The 21,273-nt window shown below is 41.9% G+C and overlaps 1 protein-coding gene across 2 annotated transcripts in view; it reads right to left on the bottom strand.

The window, feature by feature from the left end:
- Window positions 1-1,180: 1,180 nt before the first annotated feature.
- Window positions 1,181-21,273, bottom strand: part of plekhh1 (pleckstrin homology domain containing, family H (with MyTH4 domain) member 1) — a 33,874-nt gene continuing 13,781 nt past the window's right edge. For both annotated transcript variants that reach the window (XM_055038134.1, XM_055038135.1), the window contains 24 exons: window positions 19,637-19,819; window positions 18,030-18,790; window positions 17,178-17,256; window positions 15,867-15,958; window positions 15,598-15,745; window positions 15,375-15,511; window positions 15,154-15,264; window positions 14,587-14,673; window positions 14,162-14,320; window positions 12,453-12,533; window positions 12,174-12,353; window positions 11,971-12,082; window positions 11,193-11,305; window positions 9,588-9,764; window positions 9,378-9,475; window positions 9,085-9,262; window positions 8,145-8,300; window positions 7,708-7,805; window positions 7,130-7,271; window positions 6,348-6,490; window positions 6,088-6,217; window positions 5,841-5,924; window positions 5,105-5,251; window positions 1,181-3,202 (listed from right to left, as the gene is read on the bottom strand). In XM_055038134.1, coding sequence (XP_054894109.1) covers window positions 3,050-3,202; window positions 5,105-5,251; window positions 5,841-5,924; window positions 6,088-6,217; window positions 6,348-6,490; window positions 7,130-7,271; window positions 7,708-7,805; window positions 8,145-8,300; window positions 9,085-9,262; window positions 9,378-9,475; window positions 9,588-9,764; window positions 11,193-11,305; window positions 11,971-12,082; window positions 12,174-12,353; window positions 12,453-12,533; window positions 14,162-14,320; window positions 14,587-14,673; window positions 15,154-15,264; window positions 15,375-15,511; window positions 15,598-15,745; window positions 15,867-15,958; window positions 17,178-17,256; window positions 18,030-18,790; window positions 19,637-19,819 — 3,749 coding nt within the window. In that variant the 3' untranslated portion in view covers window positions 1,181-3,049. The remainder of the gene's footprint in view (window positions 3,203-5,104; window positions 5,252-5,840; window positions 5,925-6,087; window positions 6,218-6,347; window positions 6,491-7,129; window positions 7,272-7,707; window positions 7,806-8,144; window positions 8,301-9,084; window positions 9,263-9,377; window positions 9,476-9,587; window positions 9,765-11,192; window positions 11,306-11,970; window positions 12,083-12,173; window positions 12,354-12,452; window positions 12,534-14,161; window positions 14,321-14,586; window positions 14,674-15,153; window positions 15,265-15,374; window positions 15,512-15,597; window positions 15,746-15,866; window positions 15,959-17,177; window positions 17,257-18,029; window positions 18,791-19,636; window positions 19,820-21,273) is intronic.

The raw sequence follows: 21,273 nt of genomic DNA on the forward strand, positions 1-21,273 counted from the left end.
GTTTTCTATACCAACCTTTCTCATTACTTCTGCAGCACAAATAATGACAGAGCCAATAAAATGCAATAAGGGTTCACTGTAAAAATATGAAAATGAAAATGCCCATCTGTTACTCTGCATCTTTGCTATAAAAAAATGATTTAAAGGCTTGTAAAGCAAGTGGTCGAGGGTGCATTTCAGGCCCAAAGAATGGAGGAATTTTTCTTCTTTGTTGGTGAGAGATGAATGCTCGCAATAATTCTGCAGTGAGCCTTATAATGAGTTTTTCCCTTTATAAGCGAGCAACTCAGGAACAACAAGGGTTTCAGACAAGCTGTAAAAAGCTGGCATTTACAGCTTAAATTTGGCAAGAAAATGCCATTACTATGTTGACCTTCTTGAACAAGAAAAAGCCGAGCAGCTTCCCGATGCATAACTAGCACACAGGGTGATTATTCAGTTAATGGATCCGAATAAGAATGAGAAGAATTTGTTTATAAAACTTTTTTCCCCCCCTCTCCCTCAATAATTATTGCTGCATAAAGTTTCCTGAATTTTTGTGTCAACTGCTTAGGCAAGGGGAAGTGGTTTTGTTTTTGTTTTGCATGAAAAACAAGAAACATTTGTACTAAAATCTTTTGTGATAAAGCACGAGTTTATGGATTTTAATCATCTAATATCTGAAAAATTATTCAGGAATTTTTCAGATATTTTCTGAATAAACTATTACAACAGAGTTTAAAATATATTGTTGAACAGGATTTTCAAATTTAATGTATCAGCGTGACACGTAGGGTAAATGTTTCATCTCAGCTGCATACAAAGCCAAAGATTTCTCACCTGGACGGATGTTTTGGATCAATCTGGAGAACAATCTGTATAGGTCATATGATTTCTATTTAAAGTGGTGGCATTTCAAATCGACAGTACTGCATTAGACCCAAAGATTATCCGCTGTGCATAACAGGCTCTAGGGGCCAAATCAAAACAGAAAACTCAATTTTGGTATTGTCCAGCACTGAAAAACTAACAATCTTTCAAAAAATAATTAATTTGTAAGATTCTTAGATTAAATGACCGGTTACTTTCTTAGTAATTTCCTGACAGGAGATAAAACTGCTTCATTCTTCACATTGTTCAGCAAATGATTATTTTATTTTTTTTAAACAGGAATATTTAGTGGCACAAAAAGTAACCAAGCTCAATGGGTGGCAAATTTATTTTTGAACAACACACATGAAATCTTAGTTCAGCGTTTAAAAGTCGTATCATTTAGTTTATCACCTCACATGTGCACGGTCAACGTAAACAACCATAAAAATTTTTTTTTAAAAAATCAATCAATCAAAGAAAACGTATGTTGTCATTAATTTACCCGAGCAAACCTTGGCCTTCTAATGAAAACATTGCAGAAGTGGAAAACCTTTCACAAGTCCCAAATTGTTACAGAGCAAATAAATTAGTAATAAAAACATAAGTGAAACAGTGGTTTATCCAAAGCAGTTCAAGTCTTTCAAATGTTTGATAGCTCGTCGTACAAACTGTCAGCAAAACTGAGTGGTCTTAGTGTAAGTCACTGCAGCACAGGAAAACGTCACGAGTCTCATGTTTTGCTCCATGTAGATGGCCAACGACTCTGTTCCACGTTTCACCATTTTCCCTTGTGAAGCTTTCATTATCAGCCCACCTAATTCTGCAAGGCCTACATCTGGCTATATTGAGAAGCTTATATAACCTCAAAGAACAACAAAACAAAATCAATTTAATCATAGTCTCTTAAGAGTTAAATGTCTAGAAATCTATTAGAAAGGCAGTTTTCACTTATTTTGTTGATTTGACAGTCGGATTGATTACCGTTATCTACCAGCTACCTTTATCGACAATGACCTTCCTATACTCCGAGTACAAACATGCGACAATTCTAGTGTATTTGAGACAAATAATTACAGTACTTTGTAAAAGTATTCACATCCCCTTTAACATTTTCAGATTCTGTCATGCTATGGCCGTAACCCTTCCATGTATTTTGTTGGGATTTTAAGGTAACGCAAAGTGGTGCATAATGATGTGAGGCAATTAATAGATGACTTTAAAAGATATTTTCAAAATAAACATCTAAAAAGTGTGACTTGCATTGACTGGTAACCTGATACCCCACGATAAAACCCAGAGCCGTCAGAGCGTCACGTTACAGTTTTTATTGTGGAATCCAATCTTAGATTGCGGGAAGCCTCAAGTCAAGTCCAAAATCTAGTCCAACTCCTAAACTTTTCATCTAAAGGTTTTTTTGACATTTGGCCAAATAAGTCATTTTATCACATAAAACATTTCTGCATTGTTAAAATATTTTTCCAGCACTATCAGCAAGAGGAAATAAACTTTTTACACTAAACAAAACTAATTAAATGAAACAGTGAATTGAGAAAATAAGTGATCCGTAATAAAATTCCTTCTGCTTGACAACCAATAGGAAAAAAAAATAATTGTGTTTTAGACATATTACACGAGTTACATCAAATGATTTAAATGCCAAATTGAAGCATTTTTAGTTAAATTTGTTGCGATCTAGTTGCTTTTATTAGATGTTATTCTGGCAGCCATACACCAGCTCGGTCCAGGCCAACAGCTCAGAGGACAATACATTACTTTGTGTAGCTCATAAAATCCCAATAAAATATATCATAGTTAATAATTGTCACATGAGAAAATGTGGAAAGTTTCAAGGGGCAGAGATACTATATTAATAACTACACTACCACTTGGCCTATATGTTCAAGCAGTATCCTAAGTAAAACGAAAGTTGCTTGTCACATCCATGGTGAATAACTGCTGATGCAGACAGAAAACTGAGCTGTTAGTGACCAACAGTCCCTCCAATTTCTAAAATAAATAAAACAAGTGAAGGCAGAAGAAATTGTGTGATGGCACTCTTCCTGCTCCTTTTAATTTCAGCCTCGATGTTAAAAAAGAGACAATAAAAACTCTGTTCTGTAAGGATAGAAACACGGGATGTGATGCGGCCCAGCGTCTTCCATCAGTAACTGCGGCCGTGGAGCCTCTCTGCCGCTGCTTACAGTAGGGTCGGGCCCTTGGTGGTGTAGTTCATGGCAGGGAAGTGCCGGCTGTCCACATCCCAGTGGCCGAGGGGCTGGTGGGAAGCCGACGGGACGGAGGGGTTCCAGTGGTTGATGTAGCTCGCCATGAGCAGAGTCAGCTCCAGTATCTGAGATGGGAGAAAAGGCGAGACAGATCATAGCAGACCTAATTGCTTTAACATTATGACATGAGCGCATTTCATCCGAGTCCGGGGAGGTGGCATGTCACGTTTGCTCCGAGGCCATAAAAACTTGAGAAACCCAAATGATCTTCCATCACGAATGAAGTTACCCCCATTAGCCTCGTCTGGAGGGGTAACATGACCCCGACTTCAAGCTCCACAGACCTTCATGCACAAAAACAGAAGGAAATCTGGTCTCTTCATTAACAAAAAGGAGTAGTGTGAAGCCTGTTTTTCTTCCATAAACCTTTGCCTGTTTTAAAAAGTTCTTACCTTAAAAGATCTATTCTACAAACCCATATTTTCACATTTTGTCACCTCCTTAAATGACCTTTTTTAGCCTCCTCAGCATAATTTCCTGCCTTCTGAACATTGCATACTCTTTTAGTCAAGACGTTGGTCCTTCTTTCACTTGCATGTAAAAGAAGAACCGATATCTATTAAAAAAAAAAAAAAAAAAAGAACAGCAAGAACTTGACATGGCTCATCATTGTACATGAACTGAATAAAATCATATGTGCATATAAAAGACGACTCAATATATCTTTAAAAAGTACAGTGAGAACTTGGCTTGGTGCATCATTATGTCACAGGGGTGAAAATTAGGACACACCACTTTTCAAATGCAGGGTCAAAATGATCAACCCATAAGCCACGATGGCAGGTTTGCAAATTGAAGAGAAAAACGTTTCGATTCTGCGCCAAGCGTGAGTCAGTGAGAGAACGACTAAAGTTCTGTGATTCTCTCTGTGCAGAAAATGCAGAAATGCACATTTTAAATAAAATCCTATTTAAAAAAAACATCTCATATCGTAGAAATGCATTTTAACCGACACACGTGTTTAAATCCCAGTGTCTGTCCTTCCTGATTCTTATGATCTGCCTGACGCTGTGACGTGAATTCTAATGTTGAAAAGCATAGTTATTGGGTTATAAAGTGCAAAAACAACTGTAAAAAATATTTTATCTAAACTTGCTTTGCTAAAACTGCAAAGAAAACAGGAGTCTAATCAAAGAGTCATATCAAAACAGAGAGGAGGGAAAGACAGTGTTAGCCTGCCATTTCTACAAAGTCCTCTCTAAGTCAAGATCCTTAGCAGAAGCAGAACGCAGACAGATAGAAAAAAATTTTGATTAATTGTGCTATCATCAAGATAATCAAAGTGTCATATCAAAACAAAGTGGAAGGGAGCTAGCATGTATATATATAAAGAGTGAAATTTGTCTCTTTCTCAGAGCAGCAACAAAATTCTTTGTGGCTCAGGCACTCCATACAAGAACTTGAGTGCAGAACTCATTTCCAGTGAAAGGAATGACACAGGTTGGTGCGGTTCGGTACGCTATTTTGTGGTTAGGCGTATTTAGGAGAGTTTTCCACCGCCAGTTGGACTCTCGCCAAGCAGGCAGGGTTAAGCACAAACACACAACCATAGCACGACACCACTGTGATGACAAAGAGACGTTTTTCTAAAGTGTTTCATGTGACGCCTGTAGCTCTGCCTGAACTGTCACACAATATTTGACGGACACCACTTAAGAAGGAAATTCTGCAAAATGTATAAAAAACAAACTAGAAGCATCACACAAACCAGGAAGTCATTTTGTTCTTGCAGGCAAGATAATTTTCAGTGTTCTGGAGGCACACATGATGCCATGCTAGCCTCTCACTTTCTCAGCAGAAAGTGAATGTGTGTTTACTGAAAACCTTTTGTTGCCTTAGCATAAATTATAAGGCTTTGTAGGACTTCATTTGAGGCTCTCCAGAGATCCTGGAGATGCAATACACGAATACATAAAATGTGGGGTTTAGAAAAACTGAATCTACTCTGATGCACACAGCAGACTTACCTTTGGCTTAGTCATTGCAAAAACCAGCTTTTCTACGTTCTTCTTTCCAATGCCAGACTCCCTCTGCTGGCTGGTGACCACCATAAAGTCATCGCGACACCCACCAAAGGTGATCACTGAATGGTAGGGGTACATGAACAAGGTGTGCTGAAATACATTAAGAAAAAAAACCCCCACAAACACATAGTCAGTCGGAATAAGAAAAACAAATAATCAGTAAAACAGAAGCTGAGAGCATGTTCTGGTTTCACACGAAGGAGAGCCTGTAGTTTGTTTGGGAAGCTCTTTCAACTTTTGCTTTTCTGTGGCCCACACTGAGAAAAACGGAGAATGACACGGTTTTCACTACGTTTCTTTCTCCGCTCTTCTGAACCGACGGGCCTCGCTCCGAGCCAAACCGAGGACTGAAACGGATCGGCGCGGGCTGCAGAAAATTAGAGCTTGCACTAACATTGCATTACATGTTGGGAACTGCCATCTGCCAGGATCAAGAACATCAAATCTAAAGCAGACCAGTTTATTTTCCTTTGGATTTCTGCTTCTTAACACGCCGCTGTGTCTCTGGGGTCAAGACAGCTCTGCAGCTGTAGCGGAGCCAGCTGCACGGCATAAATTTACCAACCAGCGTCGGTTTCCGAGCTTTGGAGTGAAACAGCCTGACATGTAACCTTGGGGAGACTTTCTAGAGGATAAATTGTGTTTATATCGTTTCGGTTTTTCCAAGCCTCGAGCTCACCATTGTGCCGTCGAGGACACAGAGTCCGTCCTCACTGACTGCCAACCACACCTGGCTCTGGTCAACTGGAGAAGGAGGAACAGGCTGTGGACAAAGGAAGACACGTCATCCTCCTTAACATCTCAGAATCAAAGATTGCATCTGTGGCAACATCTGTTTACTTTCCATTCCACAAAATATATATACAAGCCAATAGAATTCCTCCCCCAAAAAGCAATAGAAGAAGTGAGAAATTTTAAATTTATACCTTTGCACTGAAGAGTTTGGCGCCAAACAGAGGCCATTTCCGCGCTACGGTCAAATATATTCTCACACATTCGGCCGCATTGCATCCACGAAGCATCGACCACTTGGAGGCCAGACGCTCGGTAAGATCTCTGAACGGGAGAAAAGCAACGGAGACCCCCTAATGAATTGGATCCGTTTTTGTTTCACTGCGCCACAAACTATAGAAAAGCTCATTGTGCACCGACATCGTTTCTTTAAAGAGAGTGATGTTTGGTTCACCTGAGCTGCTCTGCGGTGCATTCCTGTTTGTAGCGTTTGGGGTAGAAGCGCTCCAAGGCCTGCAGAAGAATCAGCTGAGATTTGGACTGAGGAGAGCCGGCAGGAGAGGCAACGCCTGACCGCTCGAAATCACCATGTTCAACCTGAGAGGAAAATCATTTTGGTAATTTCAACAAAAGAAGTTGAAAATATCCTTATCAATTATTTCCAAAATGTTGTCAGGCTGCTGGTTATAAGGCAGAACATTTTCTTTGACATGGTAGGTTCTTCTAATGCAGCATATTAAATCACGAGGACCAAAAATAGTGTTAGTATTTCTTTCAAAAAAAGTATGAATAATAGCTGAGTTTTCAATGGTGACAATGCATATGACTGAATATTCAGGGTCAGGATCAGGTTTAATCAAATCCCAAAAGGAAATTAATGAATCAGCAGGAACAGGGAGTTGATAAGAAGACAAATGGCGCTGAAGAAGATAAAAAATGTAGGAGAAAAGCTGGAAGAGCGTAGAAGACGGCAAGGACATTGACTAGACGCAAAAAGCGAGAGCTGCAAAGAAATGGTTTAGATTACAGTAAATTCACTTGTTTGAATGGCCCAGTCAAAGTTTAGACCTTAATCTAATTCAAAATCAAGGCAAGAACTGAAAACACTCAAACTCAAAAGACTTGCGGCTGTGATCGCTGTCCCCTACAACGTACTGCCAAAGGAAAACTGAGATTAAAAGCACACCACACTTTTTAAGCATTTTAACAAAATCCACAAACTATGCATGTGCAGACCTGTGCAATGAGTGCAGCCACCTCCAGAGCCAGCTCTTTGTTCACAGGGAAGAGGCCTTGCTGAACGTCGTCGTTCACCTGGTAGACCAGCAGGAGGCGCTCCTGCTCCGTCTCTCCTTTGACCTGAGATCTGAAACACAGCCTGGACACGCAGGAGGGAAACATTATGATGAAATGTGTTTTCTTAGAACGACTCCTCGCATCAATCTGCCACATTTCATCCCCAAACTCTTAAAAAGGCGTTCCGTGGCCTTGTCCAGGCATGTACACCTTCTAAAAATAATACTCGCACTAAAGATGCGACCTTTCATCTGCTTGGAAAAATGAAGTCTGTGTTCCTGTGGTAATATGCAGACAGAGACATCTTGTTTTCAAAGGAAAAGCTCTTCAGTCGGCTGTAAAACTCTACATAAAAAGGGGAATTTTCTGGTTGGGAGGCAAATTTTCATAGAGCGCTCCACAGTGATGAAATGTTTGAATTTGAAGAAAAGTGTACATGTGGACAGACGGTTCAGTTTGAACTTCTGAGGTCAGAGAGTTTAAATCCCCAAAGATACAAAAAAGAAAAAAAAGTTGACCTGTTTTTGTATGTTAGCCGAACAATCCGCGTCCCTTCATTTTTCCCAGGATGCAGCTCTTTCAGAGTTTGCTCCCACTTGGAAATGACATCACAGATCTGGAGAAAAAGGGAAAAAAAAAAAACAGCCAGCTGTCACAACGGACGTACTGCAAGAGTTCCATTTTTCCTCATTTAATTTCAGCCAGCAGGCGGCAGTAAGCAAATCCAGGCGGGACGAAGATGCGGACACATAACTGGACACATCAGAATAATTATAGATTTGTTGCACATTGTACAGATCAATTTTTCGGTTATTGCACGTTAAAAATATTGACCAACATTTCTTGTTACTCCAAATTATACACAGCCTATATATCCAAAATCCACTTCCTCCAAGTCCTTGTTGAAGTAAATCAGACCAAACATTTGACGCCCACCAACAGCTAGAAGTCCTACCTTTGCCGACGGCTGCAGGCAGTGCTCCAGGTCTTTGCCGGACGGATCGTCGGTGAAAAGGGCAAACCCCGTCAGGTGCGGCTTCCTCATACCGATCCGCTGGTTCAGTGTGCTTAGGAACTCGTCCACCGTGGTCGAGCCGTCAAACCCTACAACCTGGGCAAACAATCAGAGCTCATGTCATGCAAGATCTTCCGTCTTTCAGTTTTTATTCCAAAAGCGAGTGACAGCAGTGAAAAGTGATCATTCTTTTCTTCTCCAAAGGCTTCCTAAAGTTAGAACCCAAGTCGATTATATTTGTTGTACGATATTATAACCCAACATGATTATATTTAGAGGAGTTCTCAATCAGGAGTAGCAGCAGACTTAAAGTCTACATGTGCCTCATATTATCAAATCAAAATTTAGTCTCTGATTTATAACGGGGGTGTAGTTACTAGGATCATCAGTTGTGTTTCCATTGACCTAGTAATTGGACAATGCATTTGTATTTCGAAAATAACATTTGCTTAATGGAAACATGCCAGATTAAAAAAAAAACAACAACTTGCGTTTCGGTAAAAAGCTGTGGTGAGATGAGGAGTCTTATTTGGCTGTATCAAAATTGGTTTATTTTCCAAAACTGCAATGGAAACTCTTTTCTCGCATCACACAAGTCACATGATTAAAAACCGGATGTTGCCAGAAAACTACAAGGAAGACGACTGGAATCAGTTAGCAGACAACGGAGCAACATGTTTCTAAATGACTTATCACGTGAAAAAAACGTTTCAGTTATACAATTGAAATGCTTCAATTGCATAATTGTGTTTTTTTTTTTACATTAGCAGAGTATTGACATAAGTTTTGCACACGTTTGTAAAAGACACGCAGGTACTGCTTGAACGTTATGACGGCTGGACCCGTGACTCTGAAAGTCCTTTTAATAGCGAATTGGTACCTGATATGTGTTGTTCATGAAATGTACTGGGATGCTGAAAGGCAGCGAATGATGGTAAGGGTTCCTCAGCAGAATGGACACAATCTCCATCCGAGAAGGTTTGGCTTCCCGTTCTCCATTCTGCAGCGTTCTCTCCAAAGATCTCTGACAGTATACGGCATACTTCCCCACCTCAGTCCTTCGTGGTGACAGAACAGAAACAGTAACGTTGGAAAGAACTCAAAAGTTGGTGCCCGGAAGGCTGGATTCTGTGTCTTTGTAGTGTACTGCAAAGTGACGGGATCAGCTCCCACCTGGGGTCAGCGTTGTGCTGCAGATACTGCCTGAGATACCAGAGGAAATGCTGCTGTGGGAGGAACAGCGCCACACACAACGACAACAGCTGCCAACACTACAGAAAGCAGAAAAAAGGTAACCTTTTTTACCGCTTTGTTGGCTAAATTACAAAATAGCAATTTATTCCTCCTGGCTTCTTTTTTCTGAATCATGTGCATCCGACTGACCTGGGTTAGGGAGTAGTTGTGCGGCGTCCGGCGATTGGTCTGCTTGATCAGCTGGCAGTACATTTCGTTCTGCAGCTCCGGGTGGGTCAGGCACACTTGCAGAGCATTCTGGGCCAGCGATGTGTGGTAATCAACGGAAGGGGACTCGACCAGAACATTGATAAAAAGCTGACAGGACTGCAGAGATGGAACAAAGTCACTTTGAATAACTAACAGCAGAGTGACGCAAAGATACATAAGTCGTCTTGGACGCAACATAAATGTACATAAATCAAAGCTGGACTATTTTCCACTTATGCACTTCTAAAAAGATTTTATTTATGGGTATTGGATATGCCTGTAATGATAATAAATTGTGCTGGATGATAAATCGTCCCAGTGATTATTGCGATAAACGATAATGTTTTGAAGTCATTTTCAAGTAGTTATTATATTGATAGTGGCGCACTAATAGAAAGACAAATAAACTTTCTGTAAATAACACTTGACTCTGGAACTGGAAGATATTTAAATAGCCAAAATAAACCACAACAAACAAAAACAGTCAATGAAATGGAAATAAAAACTTACAAAAAACTCAAGTCATGTGTTACTTTTACCCGAGAGCAACTTTTTAGTGAGTTAATATTGAATTGAAAAGCTAAAATTAAAATAGTTTGTATGATTATTGGTACAGACAATTTTATGGGACTTTTAGGTATATGTTTTTCTTCTATTTCTTGAGAATCATATACTACGTTGTTTTGATTTACCAGAAAAAAAAAGAAAAAAAATACAATAAGTCTTCATGGCAACAGCAAACTAAAATAGAAATGATGCTCATCTGATGCGTTTGCATATCACTGAAAATCAGACGGTCAGAAGCAGCACATTTACAGGGAACCTTAATAACGGACTCCGCTGGTTTGAGGCAGCTGAAACTCTGGCTAATATTTCTCATCGGTCTCCTCGGATTCATTAAAACTTCAATGGCCCGAGTTGAAAAGAGCGTTACTCGTTCCATTTTTTGACTCATTGTTTGGCATTTGGGACACTTTTTAGGGCTGGCTGCTCAAAAATAGAGCCCATCATCTCTGCCTTCAAGTGAGCAACTGGGGGTGTGGAACACTGACAGCTCAGGGAGCGGAGGGGGAGGAAGGTTTCAGAGGGGCCGCATTGAGAGTTGAAAAGAGAGAAAAAGGAGCCGTCGTCCCTCTCGGATCTCCCCGAATTTTGCTTTGATCTTGTTTTGCATCCCCAGTCCCGTCCCCTTACACATGCAGTGGTGCCGCTCTCCGAGGGCCCCCGGCCCCCGACCTGTCACGACTCTTCTCAAAGCAGAAGAGTGGCAGCCAAGCCACAGGAACAGTTGACCTCAAACAGAGCACATAATCAAGGCCATTATCTCGCTCGCACGCTCTTGATGAGCACAGACCCATTGGACGCGAGCGTCTGATCTATTTTGGAAGCGGGAGGGATCCGGCGCACATCCAGGTCGGGACAAAATGAAAGCGATGCGGACAGAATCGCAAAGTGTTTTTCTTTTCTTTCTTTTTTTTTCACTAGTGGGAGGCAGCAGACAAATAAGAAAACAAACAAACAAACAAAAAAAGTTTGGAGACGGACCTTGAAGAGTTTGAGAGCTTCGGTCTGCAGGGCTTCAGACGGCAAAGTGGTGAGAGGCGAGCGCAGACCCTCCTTACAGAAGCTCAAGGTCTCGCTCTTCCATAACACAGACTCTGGGAAGAGGAGAGGGTGTTTATGTGTAAACCAGAAGAAGCAAAGACGGAGTTTCAAAACTGCAGTGAGTCAGAAAACAGCTGGACAAAAAAAAAAAAAAAAAAAAACAGGCTGCTCTGCTTTGACAAACTCAGTCTGTAGAGGGAACTGGAGCTAACGCACAGCATGAACCACAACAACACATCGAGTGCTACTGAGGTCATGTGTACATACATCCTTGGACTTACACATGACCTTAGTAAATTTATCTATTGGAAGTGTACAAGTGCAGAAAACACAGAGCATTTCATAAGGAGAGAAAATGGAGAAACACAACCCTGTTTAGATAAAAATTAGAGCAAGAATATAACAGGGTCAAGGAAAGTATGCAACACCAGGCTGAAATATAACAATTTTAAGGTGTTTGCAAAGTAAATTTTAAACAAACCAAAACAAAAACTTAATGTGTCCTAGTGTCTTGCACAGAGATTAAAATCTAAATGTAAAGGTTTTAATCTTTAAAATATAACAAAAAAAAGCTCATCTTGTTCAAACTCTTTGATTTGATGAGCTCAGCAGGTGAAAATATAATTTATTACCTCCTTGCCTTCACATTTACTTTCACCTCCCAAACGTAAAACTCAAATGGATGCAAATATTGAAAGAGTCGGCTTCAGTTTCTCACCTGGGTCTCCCTCCACATCCATAAGTTTACCAATGAGTTGCTCGCACTCCGTGCCGACTTTCAGCATCGCGCTGCTGCCGGCGGCTACGTTCAGGTGATACAGCCACGTATCCTGTGCAAAATGAAACGTACCTGTCAATATCAAGAGAAAGAGAAAAACAAAAACAAACAAGCAAAAAAAAAAAAAATTCTTGCTGTCCTACCTTCTCCTGCTTGGTGCCAATGAGCAGGTAAGTCGGGCTCTGGTCTTTGGGTTGGACCACTAAGGTGCAGTGAGAGGAGAGGAAGCCCCGGTCGCCGGCCTCGTAGTCCTCGTCTGAGTCGCAGGAGCGATCGACTTCCTGCACGGATGCCTCCCTCATCTGCAGCTGCCCCAGAGGAAGCTGCGACACGACAAATTAGCACAAGTGAGCAAAACTGAAGAAGCAGTGAAGTGTTTTTGCCTTGGAGGGAATTTATTTGAACAAAATTAAGTCTCAAACCTTGTCCTCCTGGTTGCGAAAGTAGTAGAAGACTTTTCCCACCAATGAACACCACACCAGCTTTGAGTGTCCATGTTTGACCTTTGCAAGAAAACAAACGGCATGCGGCACACACGCGAGTTTTAGAAAAAGCTTTAACAGTATGGCTATTTGCAAAATAACTTCTTCTTTTATAGATTCTGGCAGTAGGAATGAAATTTGCCAGAATCGTTAATGTGTTTTAATAGTGACTGCATTGGATAACAGGCGGCAGCATCATGCTGTGGGGATGCTTTCTTTGCGTGAGCGAAAATGGCCGAGTTTTCCCATTTTGTGAAATGGGAATATGTGCCCAAAATGGATTGCAAGCGGAAAAAGCTGCTCATTTTTATTTCATTTTTTATTTAATTCACTCAATAAACCTGAATAGTGTGTATAACAGCTAAAAGATCCATAAATGAAAAGGAGCAGAAAGAAGTATAAACATTTCATGTTTTTCTCCGATTCACATAAAGAGAAAATTAGCTATTCAACCTCAAAGACTAGTACAGACATATTTCAAATTTACGAAAAATACACATCAGCTTAATCAATGCCATATCGCTTGATCATGATGATCTTCAAACTTCTTGTGAATGCAGAAAGAGATTTAGATTCTTTTATCTCGCTGTCAAGACCAACACGGTTCTGACTCAGGGGGGCTGAATACAAATGCGCAGCAAATTTTCAGAGGAGCACACAATGTGAAAACTTTTCACGGCGTTGCAGCTGTGATTTTGTTTCTTTCAAGACCCTGACATTTATTTATTTAGGGGATTTCTACAGCCAAGCTGCAGATGTTCTGGAAGGTGTGTCATCTTTTACAATCAACCCTTCATGTTGAAGGGAAGGTGACAACTACCTGCCATCAACTCTTCTCCTCCGCTACATAACATAATCAGGCAGTGCAGCTGGAGATGATAATTACACATCAGCGTCTGATGAGGACTTCAGTCCAGATGAAGCCAGCTGTGCCTCCATCAGAAGCCGGGTCGTCGTGGTTAACTGCCCCAGCCGGACAGGGGCGGAGCCTCCTCCGGTGCCTGAACCGCCGTAGTGTCACGAGCCACAGATCAAAGCCACGCCGCAGTGAGAGGGTGTGAGCTCCATCGTCATTCACCTGCCACAGACCCGTCATGCTCGCCCCGCGCCAAGTGCCTGTTTTAACGGCGGGAGGCGTGGAGGGCAACATTCCTACAGATCCTGATCCGGCGGCCGTGTCTGAACGTGAAGAGTTTGTCTGAAGGTGAGGAAAACATCCTCATCTCCGGCTCCAGCTGCCATTAGGTTTGTCGTAAAAACCCATTTGTCTGGACACTAAAGAGTTCCAATGACAATATTATTGTTTCGAAACCATTTTTCAGTAATGCAATAATAATGGCGGCATTACAATGCAAGCTAGCCTTCTCGAAGACGAATAAACTTTACTTTTGAAGAACATTTAACCCTAGAGATGGAAGATATTTTAAATATCCAGAATAAAACCATAAATAAAATGGATCATGACGCCTCTGTGTGCAAAATTTCCCTTCAAAAAATATTAATCATCAGCATAAAAATTATGAAGTTTATTTTCATTTATTGTGTAATTAATTGATTAATTGTGACCTTATTATCTGCCATTTCTATTGCTCAACTTAACCTGCTACTGTAGGTATTTTGTTGTTGTTGTTGTTAATATGACGAACCACCTTTGTAAGCCAGCCTCTCACGGTGGGCTTTGCCCTCGTCTCCACGATAACAGGGCTGCTGGATCGGACTTTCAGGATGTTCTGCAGAACTCTGATCCACTCCTCCAGGATGTTGGGCGAGTCGGCCGCCAGATAGAAGGTCTTCTTCTCTGTGATCAGCTGATGGCGTGAAAGGGAGGAATAAAGAGAGAAATGGAAAAACGGCGAGAATCGGAATGAGAAACGCGTTTCACGTCAGGGGAGATCAGAATCAGCATCTGAAAACATTCCAGTCTGAAATCTACTCCCATTCCCTTTTTTCTTTTTTTTTTCAGCTCTCCAACTGTGGATCTCTCCAGATAAGACTTTCTGCTGTTGAACAGTCAGCAGCAGCAGTATTGGAGCCTATGAACAAAGCATTTAAGGTAAAATGTGTTTCCACTTACTTGAAAAGTCTGCGCTCCCTCTCCACGTACTATGCAGCAGGACGAGTTCAGCTCAATCTGACCCTGAGGTTTTCTGATTACATCACTCTAAAGAAAAAGAAAAAAGAAAAGAAAAATAATACAGAAATACACAGTAAATAAGTAGACCTAAAGGTTTGTGTTCAAAATATCCCCACTGCAGTACATAAGTGTGAGGCATAATTGTGAAACAGTCAAGTTTTTTGCAACTAAAAGCTTGGAAAAGTGTGAATTCAGCCCCTCTTGACTCTGATACACCTAAATAAAATGTTAGCAATCAAATGTCTGAGGGTTGAGTTTGTGCAGAGGTTTAAAGTAGCATTGGGATATAAAACTATTAATATACCACCCATATTTTGCAGCTATTATCGTATTCTACACCAAGTCGAGGCTAAATGTGCAATAGGCGGTTTTCGCTAATGTTCCAAAATTATATGTACGTTTAGATTTTAGAGTCACCGTCCTCAGGATGAGAGAAAAATCTTACAAATATCCAGCAGTACTTTCAGAGGTAGAATCTAGCAAAGAGGTGAGCAGGAAGGAACTCACTGGAGACTTGTAGTAGAGGATCTCTCCGTTTCTCAGAACAAACCAGCGACGCTTCCAGGCTTTCACCTGACTGCCCATTTTCAGCAGGTACCCCGACTTCTCCATAGTCTCCTGCGGAGGCGAAAATATACTTCAGTTAAGCCGTCGGATCAGACTCTTCTCTCCTGACTGATACGAAGTCAAATCGAGGCTGTAAAGTGGTGCAGCAAACATAGACTTACGGGCCCGGTACTCTCACAGGAGTAGGAGGAAGTGCGCTGGACTTTGTGTTCTGGTTCAGAGTAGTCGCTGTCCAGGGAGTACGCATCCGGTGGGATCGCGTAGTCACTCTCAGAGCTGATGGAGGACATGGACACACCTGCTGGACAACGGAGACATGGAGCAATCTGGAAACACACCAAGTGAACGCGAAGGCCTTCTCTGAGCTCTCCACTTTCTCCTCACCTCTCTTTACGGCACGTGGGCTCCCGGGAACGCTGCCCTTCCTCTCTGGGCTCCAGATGGAGGTCCGCAAACTGGCCAGCGAGCTGCTGTCGTCCTCCGAGCCAGAGTCGTCGTCTGGGAGAGGCACGGTGCTGATCTGAGTGGCTTTCTAGGAAACGCATGTCTGAATTTAAAAGTCTTCCTCGTGCCGGGACATAAGCTGCTTGAACAAAGATGGAAGCTGGAAATACTTTGTGTAACAGTGAGACTTTGTGGAGCACCGCACTCACCCCTTTCAGTGTGGTGTAGACTGGAACATTGATGTTCTTGTAGATCAGCTGAGTAAAAGGCCCTGATGCAGGATACTGGGGTAAGGAGGAGCCTGAAACGTTACAGAGTTTTATCAGAGATCTGAAAAATGACACAGCAGGTAGGATCAGCATGAAGCCTCTGAGGACACGGCGCATCAGAGGGGAGAATGCAGAACCGCCTCCTCCACATCCAAAGAAGTCAAATGTGGAGATTCAGGGAATATGTTATTCTTTTAGGCCTGGGATTGCTTTGGGATCCCCCAGAATGAGTCAGACGGACACTTTATATAAGGAGCAGACAAATGGACGGCTGCAACTGGGATCCTTGAGACGTAACAAAGAAGCAAAAACATTTATCCGTTTACCCACCCAAACCAGCTGCAGCTGGATTTGGTTTTGTTTTCTCTTAGTGCCTGAGCCAAATGAATGACAGATTGTATATTAGTATTTGGGCCTCATTTCCAAACGCAGCAAGTGTAGCATAGCGTGAAAACTAACTGTTCTGTCGAAAGTCTACTTATTAATGTTTTAGTTCATTTAGTTGCCATCTAGTGGCTGAATTAGGCAAGACATTTAAGTACGTTTGCCATTGTACGATAATGCCACAAAAAGGAAACAAAAGGGTGGGAGTTAGCAAGCACGGTCAAGCACGTTGCAACTTCAACTTTCAGTCAGTCTTTGAAAGCACCGTTATACTCTATAAAAAATGCTTTTTGACTTCAAACCTGTAAATAAAAAATATCTATAAGAGCTACAGGTCTGGACACAAATGCGGGTGGGGTGGATTTGTAACACTGATAATATATGCCCTTCAAACCAGCATTTCAAACCTCAGTGTTTGCATCTCGACAATAACAGAGACATCAGAACTGAAGCCACAGCCGTTATTACAACCAGACCGTGACGTTTTACTACTGCTGATTAAAGAGCAGCCTTTCTATCCTCTTCTCTTCCCCATCCTTTCTTTTTTAGTTCAAGCCTGTTGGAGGAAAAAAAAAATCATAGGGGAGGCGAAGGTTTAGAAAGCCTCGTTGAGGTGAAACAGACACCTGAACAGGTGTGTGTAGCCTCAGGCCAGAGGAAGTGACATCAAAAGCAGCAATGATGGATCTTAATAAGCCACTCTCCCCGTCTCAGCAGCTTAAGCATCAGTTAAATGACAAGTTTCTTCACTGTACTGACTCACTTCCCACAGGTAGCCCCGCTGCAGCTCAAAATGGATAGGAACTATGGGGTTTGATTACTGTTATCGAACAAATGTGGTGATGAATGACACGGCGACTCTCTCACCTCGTCCAAGGCCCCTGGCTAAAGCCCCGGCCTCAGACACCGTCATTCCTGACTTTGCCACAGCATAAATCCGACTCTCCTGCAGGGAACAGCACAAACACAAATACTCAAGCTTCGCTGTTACCACTCTTTAGAAACCTTTAAAGGAGGAGCCTTTATGAGGATTATTGACTCTGTTTTTATCTGATTGGAAGACAGTATTGTGATCGAGTCAGAGAAAAAAAATGCATCGGGCCCAGCAATATACTTGATTTCAATTTTAAAGCTGAGGGTGCTTTCACACTTTGTGATCCGGCAGAATCTATTCAATTGAGAATTTAATATTGTTACTTTTTCAGCTGGTGCGGTTCACTTTCACACGGCAACGTGTCAAACGATCCAAACCAAATGAGCGACCTGTTACCCTCCTGTTGCCTGTGGGGGCGCTGCACCAAAAACCACTGGAGGAAATAACACTAAAACCTCAGAAGAAGAAAAAGGTGCAACTTCTTTGTTCATGGCTTCAGATTTTAGCTGTTGCAGGATTTCTCATTTGTGTTTGGTAAACTAAGAACATCGAACTATTTCTCCCTCTAGCATTTGACTCGCATTTGTTTTAGCTGTATTTACCCAGAAGACCCTGCACTGCAGTTTGCTTCCTTGTTGTGGAGCGGTCGCCGGTCTGCTTGCCATTTAAGTTTTATTTCTATCTGCAAATATCAAGTGTGAAAATATGCTAAGACACAACCTGATGATCATCCAGGAGAACAAAATGGGAACGATTTTTCTGCTCAGCCTTAACATTTTGATCCAGAGTCCAACTCTAATTCACAACCTTCTCTAACTTCCCTACAGCTGTAGATCGTTTTTTACCCATGAGGGGAAGCGATGCAAAGGAGGAGTCGGTGGCTTGACTGCCTCCGGATCCAGCTGCTCCAGCTCCTCTGCTAGTCCCACAAAGGAGACGCCGTCCTGACACGGCTCCTCCGGTTCTGTCCCCTCCATCACTTCGTCCATGCTGTCGAGGAGCCCGTCGTCGATGTCCGTTTCCTCCACGAGCTGAGAGAATGGCGAAGCGGCGGTGCCGGTGCTCTTCAGGGTGGACGAGGCGGAGGACGGCGTCATGATGTCTATGTTGACGTTGAGGTGGTGCAGTCTGTCCAGGCTGGGCTGCGGCTGGCTGTAGTGCTTCTTCACCAGCTGGATGCTGTCTCTGGGGGTGAGCGGAGTTCGTACTTTGGGGAGCGTCATGCTGGTGCCTGACTGATGACCGGGAAGGTGAGGACAAACGGGGAAGGGATTGTTGGTGGAGGGCGATCGGGAAAAGAGGGGGCTTTTGGGGGCTACGGCCATGGTCAACCCGGGAGAGCTCGGTCTGTGCGCCATCTCGTACGCAGAGGATGAAGACGAAGAGGACGAGGAAGAGTGAAGGCACTGAGAGCGGAACTTGCTGCTAAGCTCATCGGAGGAGTTGTCCCTGTCGGGGCCCCCCGCTTTGCTCTCGGGGCTCACTGGGAGCTCTGGTCCTGTAAGGGAGCTGCTGGGACCGTCCCTGATCCAGCTCTGACTGTCATAGGTTGTCAGGTCTCCGAGACAGAGTCCTTTGCTGACCAATTCTGGAGTCCTTTTCACATCTGCAGCAGAGAAAATGGACAGTTATTGGCTGAAACTTAAAGCAGAACATTTAAAGTGCAGAGAAAATAAAAAAACATAAAAAAGGCAGATTATAAAGTACCTTGGAAATTACAATTAATACTGCTTAAACGTCACTGTATTTAGTAGGATTTTATGTGACAAACTATTTTAGTAACTAATTATTCTATTGATTATTGTGACATTCAATCAAATGAAAAAAAAATTGCCAATTTTCCATTTCACTACTTCAGCGTTTTTATACGCACACATTTATATAAATATTTAAATAAGAACATAAACATGTAATTGCCCAAAATGCAATAGCAGCATTCCTTTAGCAAGCGGTTGATCGTTGTAGCAAAGGTTGAACCTGGAGGTAAATAAAATACTTCTAACACCAACATGTGAAACACTCAGCCCTTTCTAATCAGTTTAACATTGATGCAGTGTAGGGTTGATCTGTTGCCGATTGCTTTTTGATTAACTGATAAAATTGAAATTTTCCTTACTGAATTCAAACCAGGTTAATATATACAAACAATTTCTTTTTAATCTTCAATGCAAAATGACTATTTTTTTGTGCAGGTTTGACAATAATTACTGCGCTAACTGTGTTGTTTTATCAGCGAAGTGGCTTTTTATTAGTCTGTATACTCCAGTTAAGGGTTAACCAATTACTAAATTAGTTGTGTGTTTCTTGGTCTTCCTGGTGCTGCATGTTCACTAGTGACTTCCTTAATAGCGACTTGTGTTAGTCTATCATAAAAGCCCCAATAGAATCTATTGATGTTTGTGGATATAATATGATATAATGTGGAAAATAATCCAGATTAAAGGCACTCCACCTGTTGGCAGGCTCTTGATGTTAGAGGCTGCCCCACGCAAACCAGTCTGTCTCCAGCTGTCATCCTGGGCGGGCGGCGTGCCGGGGCAGCTGGGAGGAAACAGCGGGCTGCTGGGCACCAGGTGGGCATCTAACACCGGGGAGGTGGCAGGTGATCCAGAGGACGAAGGCTTCTCTAAGAGAGCTTCAAAACAAACAAAAGCAGAGGGCATTCAAACAGCCCTGATTGACACCCCACTCCAGTTAAGACCACCAGTTAACATCAGTCTAAGAGCATAATGGATGCCCCACAGACAAGAGGAGGATTAAGGGATGCCCAAGGTATGGAGATGAAGAGATTGCAGCACTGCTGTCTCTAACTACAGGCTTGCTAAGCGGTAGAGATTGCACAGTTCAGCAGACTGTCCACACAGCCATTCATCATAAGAAGCATGTTTTGCAGCGGTGTAAACACCAAGCGTCCAAATACAGGCTGAGAACTGACTCCGGCAGTGCACCACACTTATGTGCTGTTATTGTCTGGATGGTTCAAGCGCTGCTACAGGACATGCTCACCAGAAAGAAGCCCATTGAGGGGATGAAGCAGATTATTCCACTGAACAAGAGAAATGCTTTGTGTTGTAGGTGTTGTTTTGTTTTCTATTGTTTTATGTATTGAAATGAAATTCGTCCCAAAAACATGTGGTGTAGTGAAATCGATATGAGCTTTGGACACCACTACAGCACATTCATGTTGGTGATGCACTTATGCGCATAAAGCGACTTACATCTGCTACCATTTACTATTCTGATTCAGCAGTGGAATGACGGCGGGTTTTAGAGTAGAGAAATTAATCTTCACAGATATTGCAGGATGGAAGTTTTTTATTTTTTTTAAATAATGCCGCTACTTTGTCACAAAACGTACTTAAGGATTTGTTACTAAAAAATGTATACGCTTCCTCAAGAGAAGATTTTCCTTTTAAATCTTTTAAATCTGCATTTTTAATGCAGCAAAGACAAGATATGGATTATGAAACTTAGTTTTCTATTGGTTCGCACTGTAGAAATGGATCCCTGCTGGTTTTGTGTGTGTAAATCCCATTTGCTACAGAAAACTATAGTTTTACCTGCAGTAAAACTATAGTAAAGTCTGAATACTTTGCTCTTTAGATGATCATGCTCCGTCCTTATTTTCCATCTTGAATTTACTCAACATGGAGCCAGGAAAGTTAGCAAGGACACTAAAGCCCAGAATAGAACCCTTTATTCCTGAGGACTTTAAATGCAACAAAATAGCCATAAACAGTTTGAGGCGTAAAGACTGTGCCAGAAATTTGCACTTGAAGCTCAAGCAGATCAGAGGCAGACTTCTGTTTTATTTCTGCCCGAACCGATAAGAAAGAGCTAAAATGTTTCAAATAGCATACACATTTCATTTTATGATAAGGGTTACAAAGCCTTTTTTTTTTTAAACATTGAACATTTTTGGCCAAAATTTGTGCCCATAGGGAGGCTGAGAAGTAACAATCTATATATGACGATGACAAGAAGAGGAGGGCAAATCAATTCAGATATTTTAGAATTGAGGAATCAGCAAAATCTTATAGATGTGCAATCATCATTCTAGATGAATAACAGGAGGAACATTTAGCTTGT

The sequence above is a fragment of the Poeciliopsis prolifica genome, unplaced genomic scaffold, assembly GCF_027474105.1.
Source record: "Poeciliopsis prolifica strain line A6 unplaced genomic scaffold, Auburn_PproV2 SCAFFOLD013, whole genome shotgun sequence".
Taxonomy (NCBI): domain Eukaryota; kingdom Metazoa; phylum Chordata; class Actinopteri; order Cyprinodontiformes; family Poeciliidae; genus Poeciliopsis; species Poeciliopsis prolifica.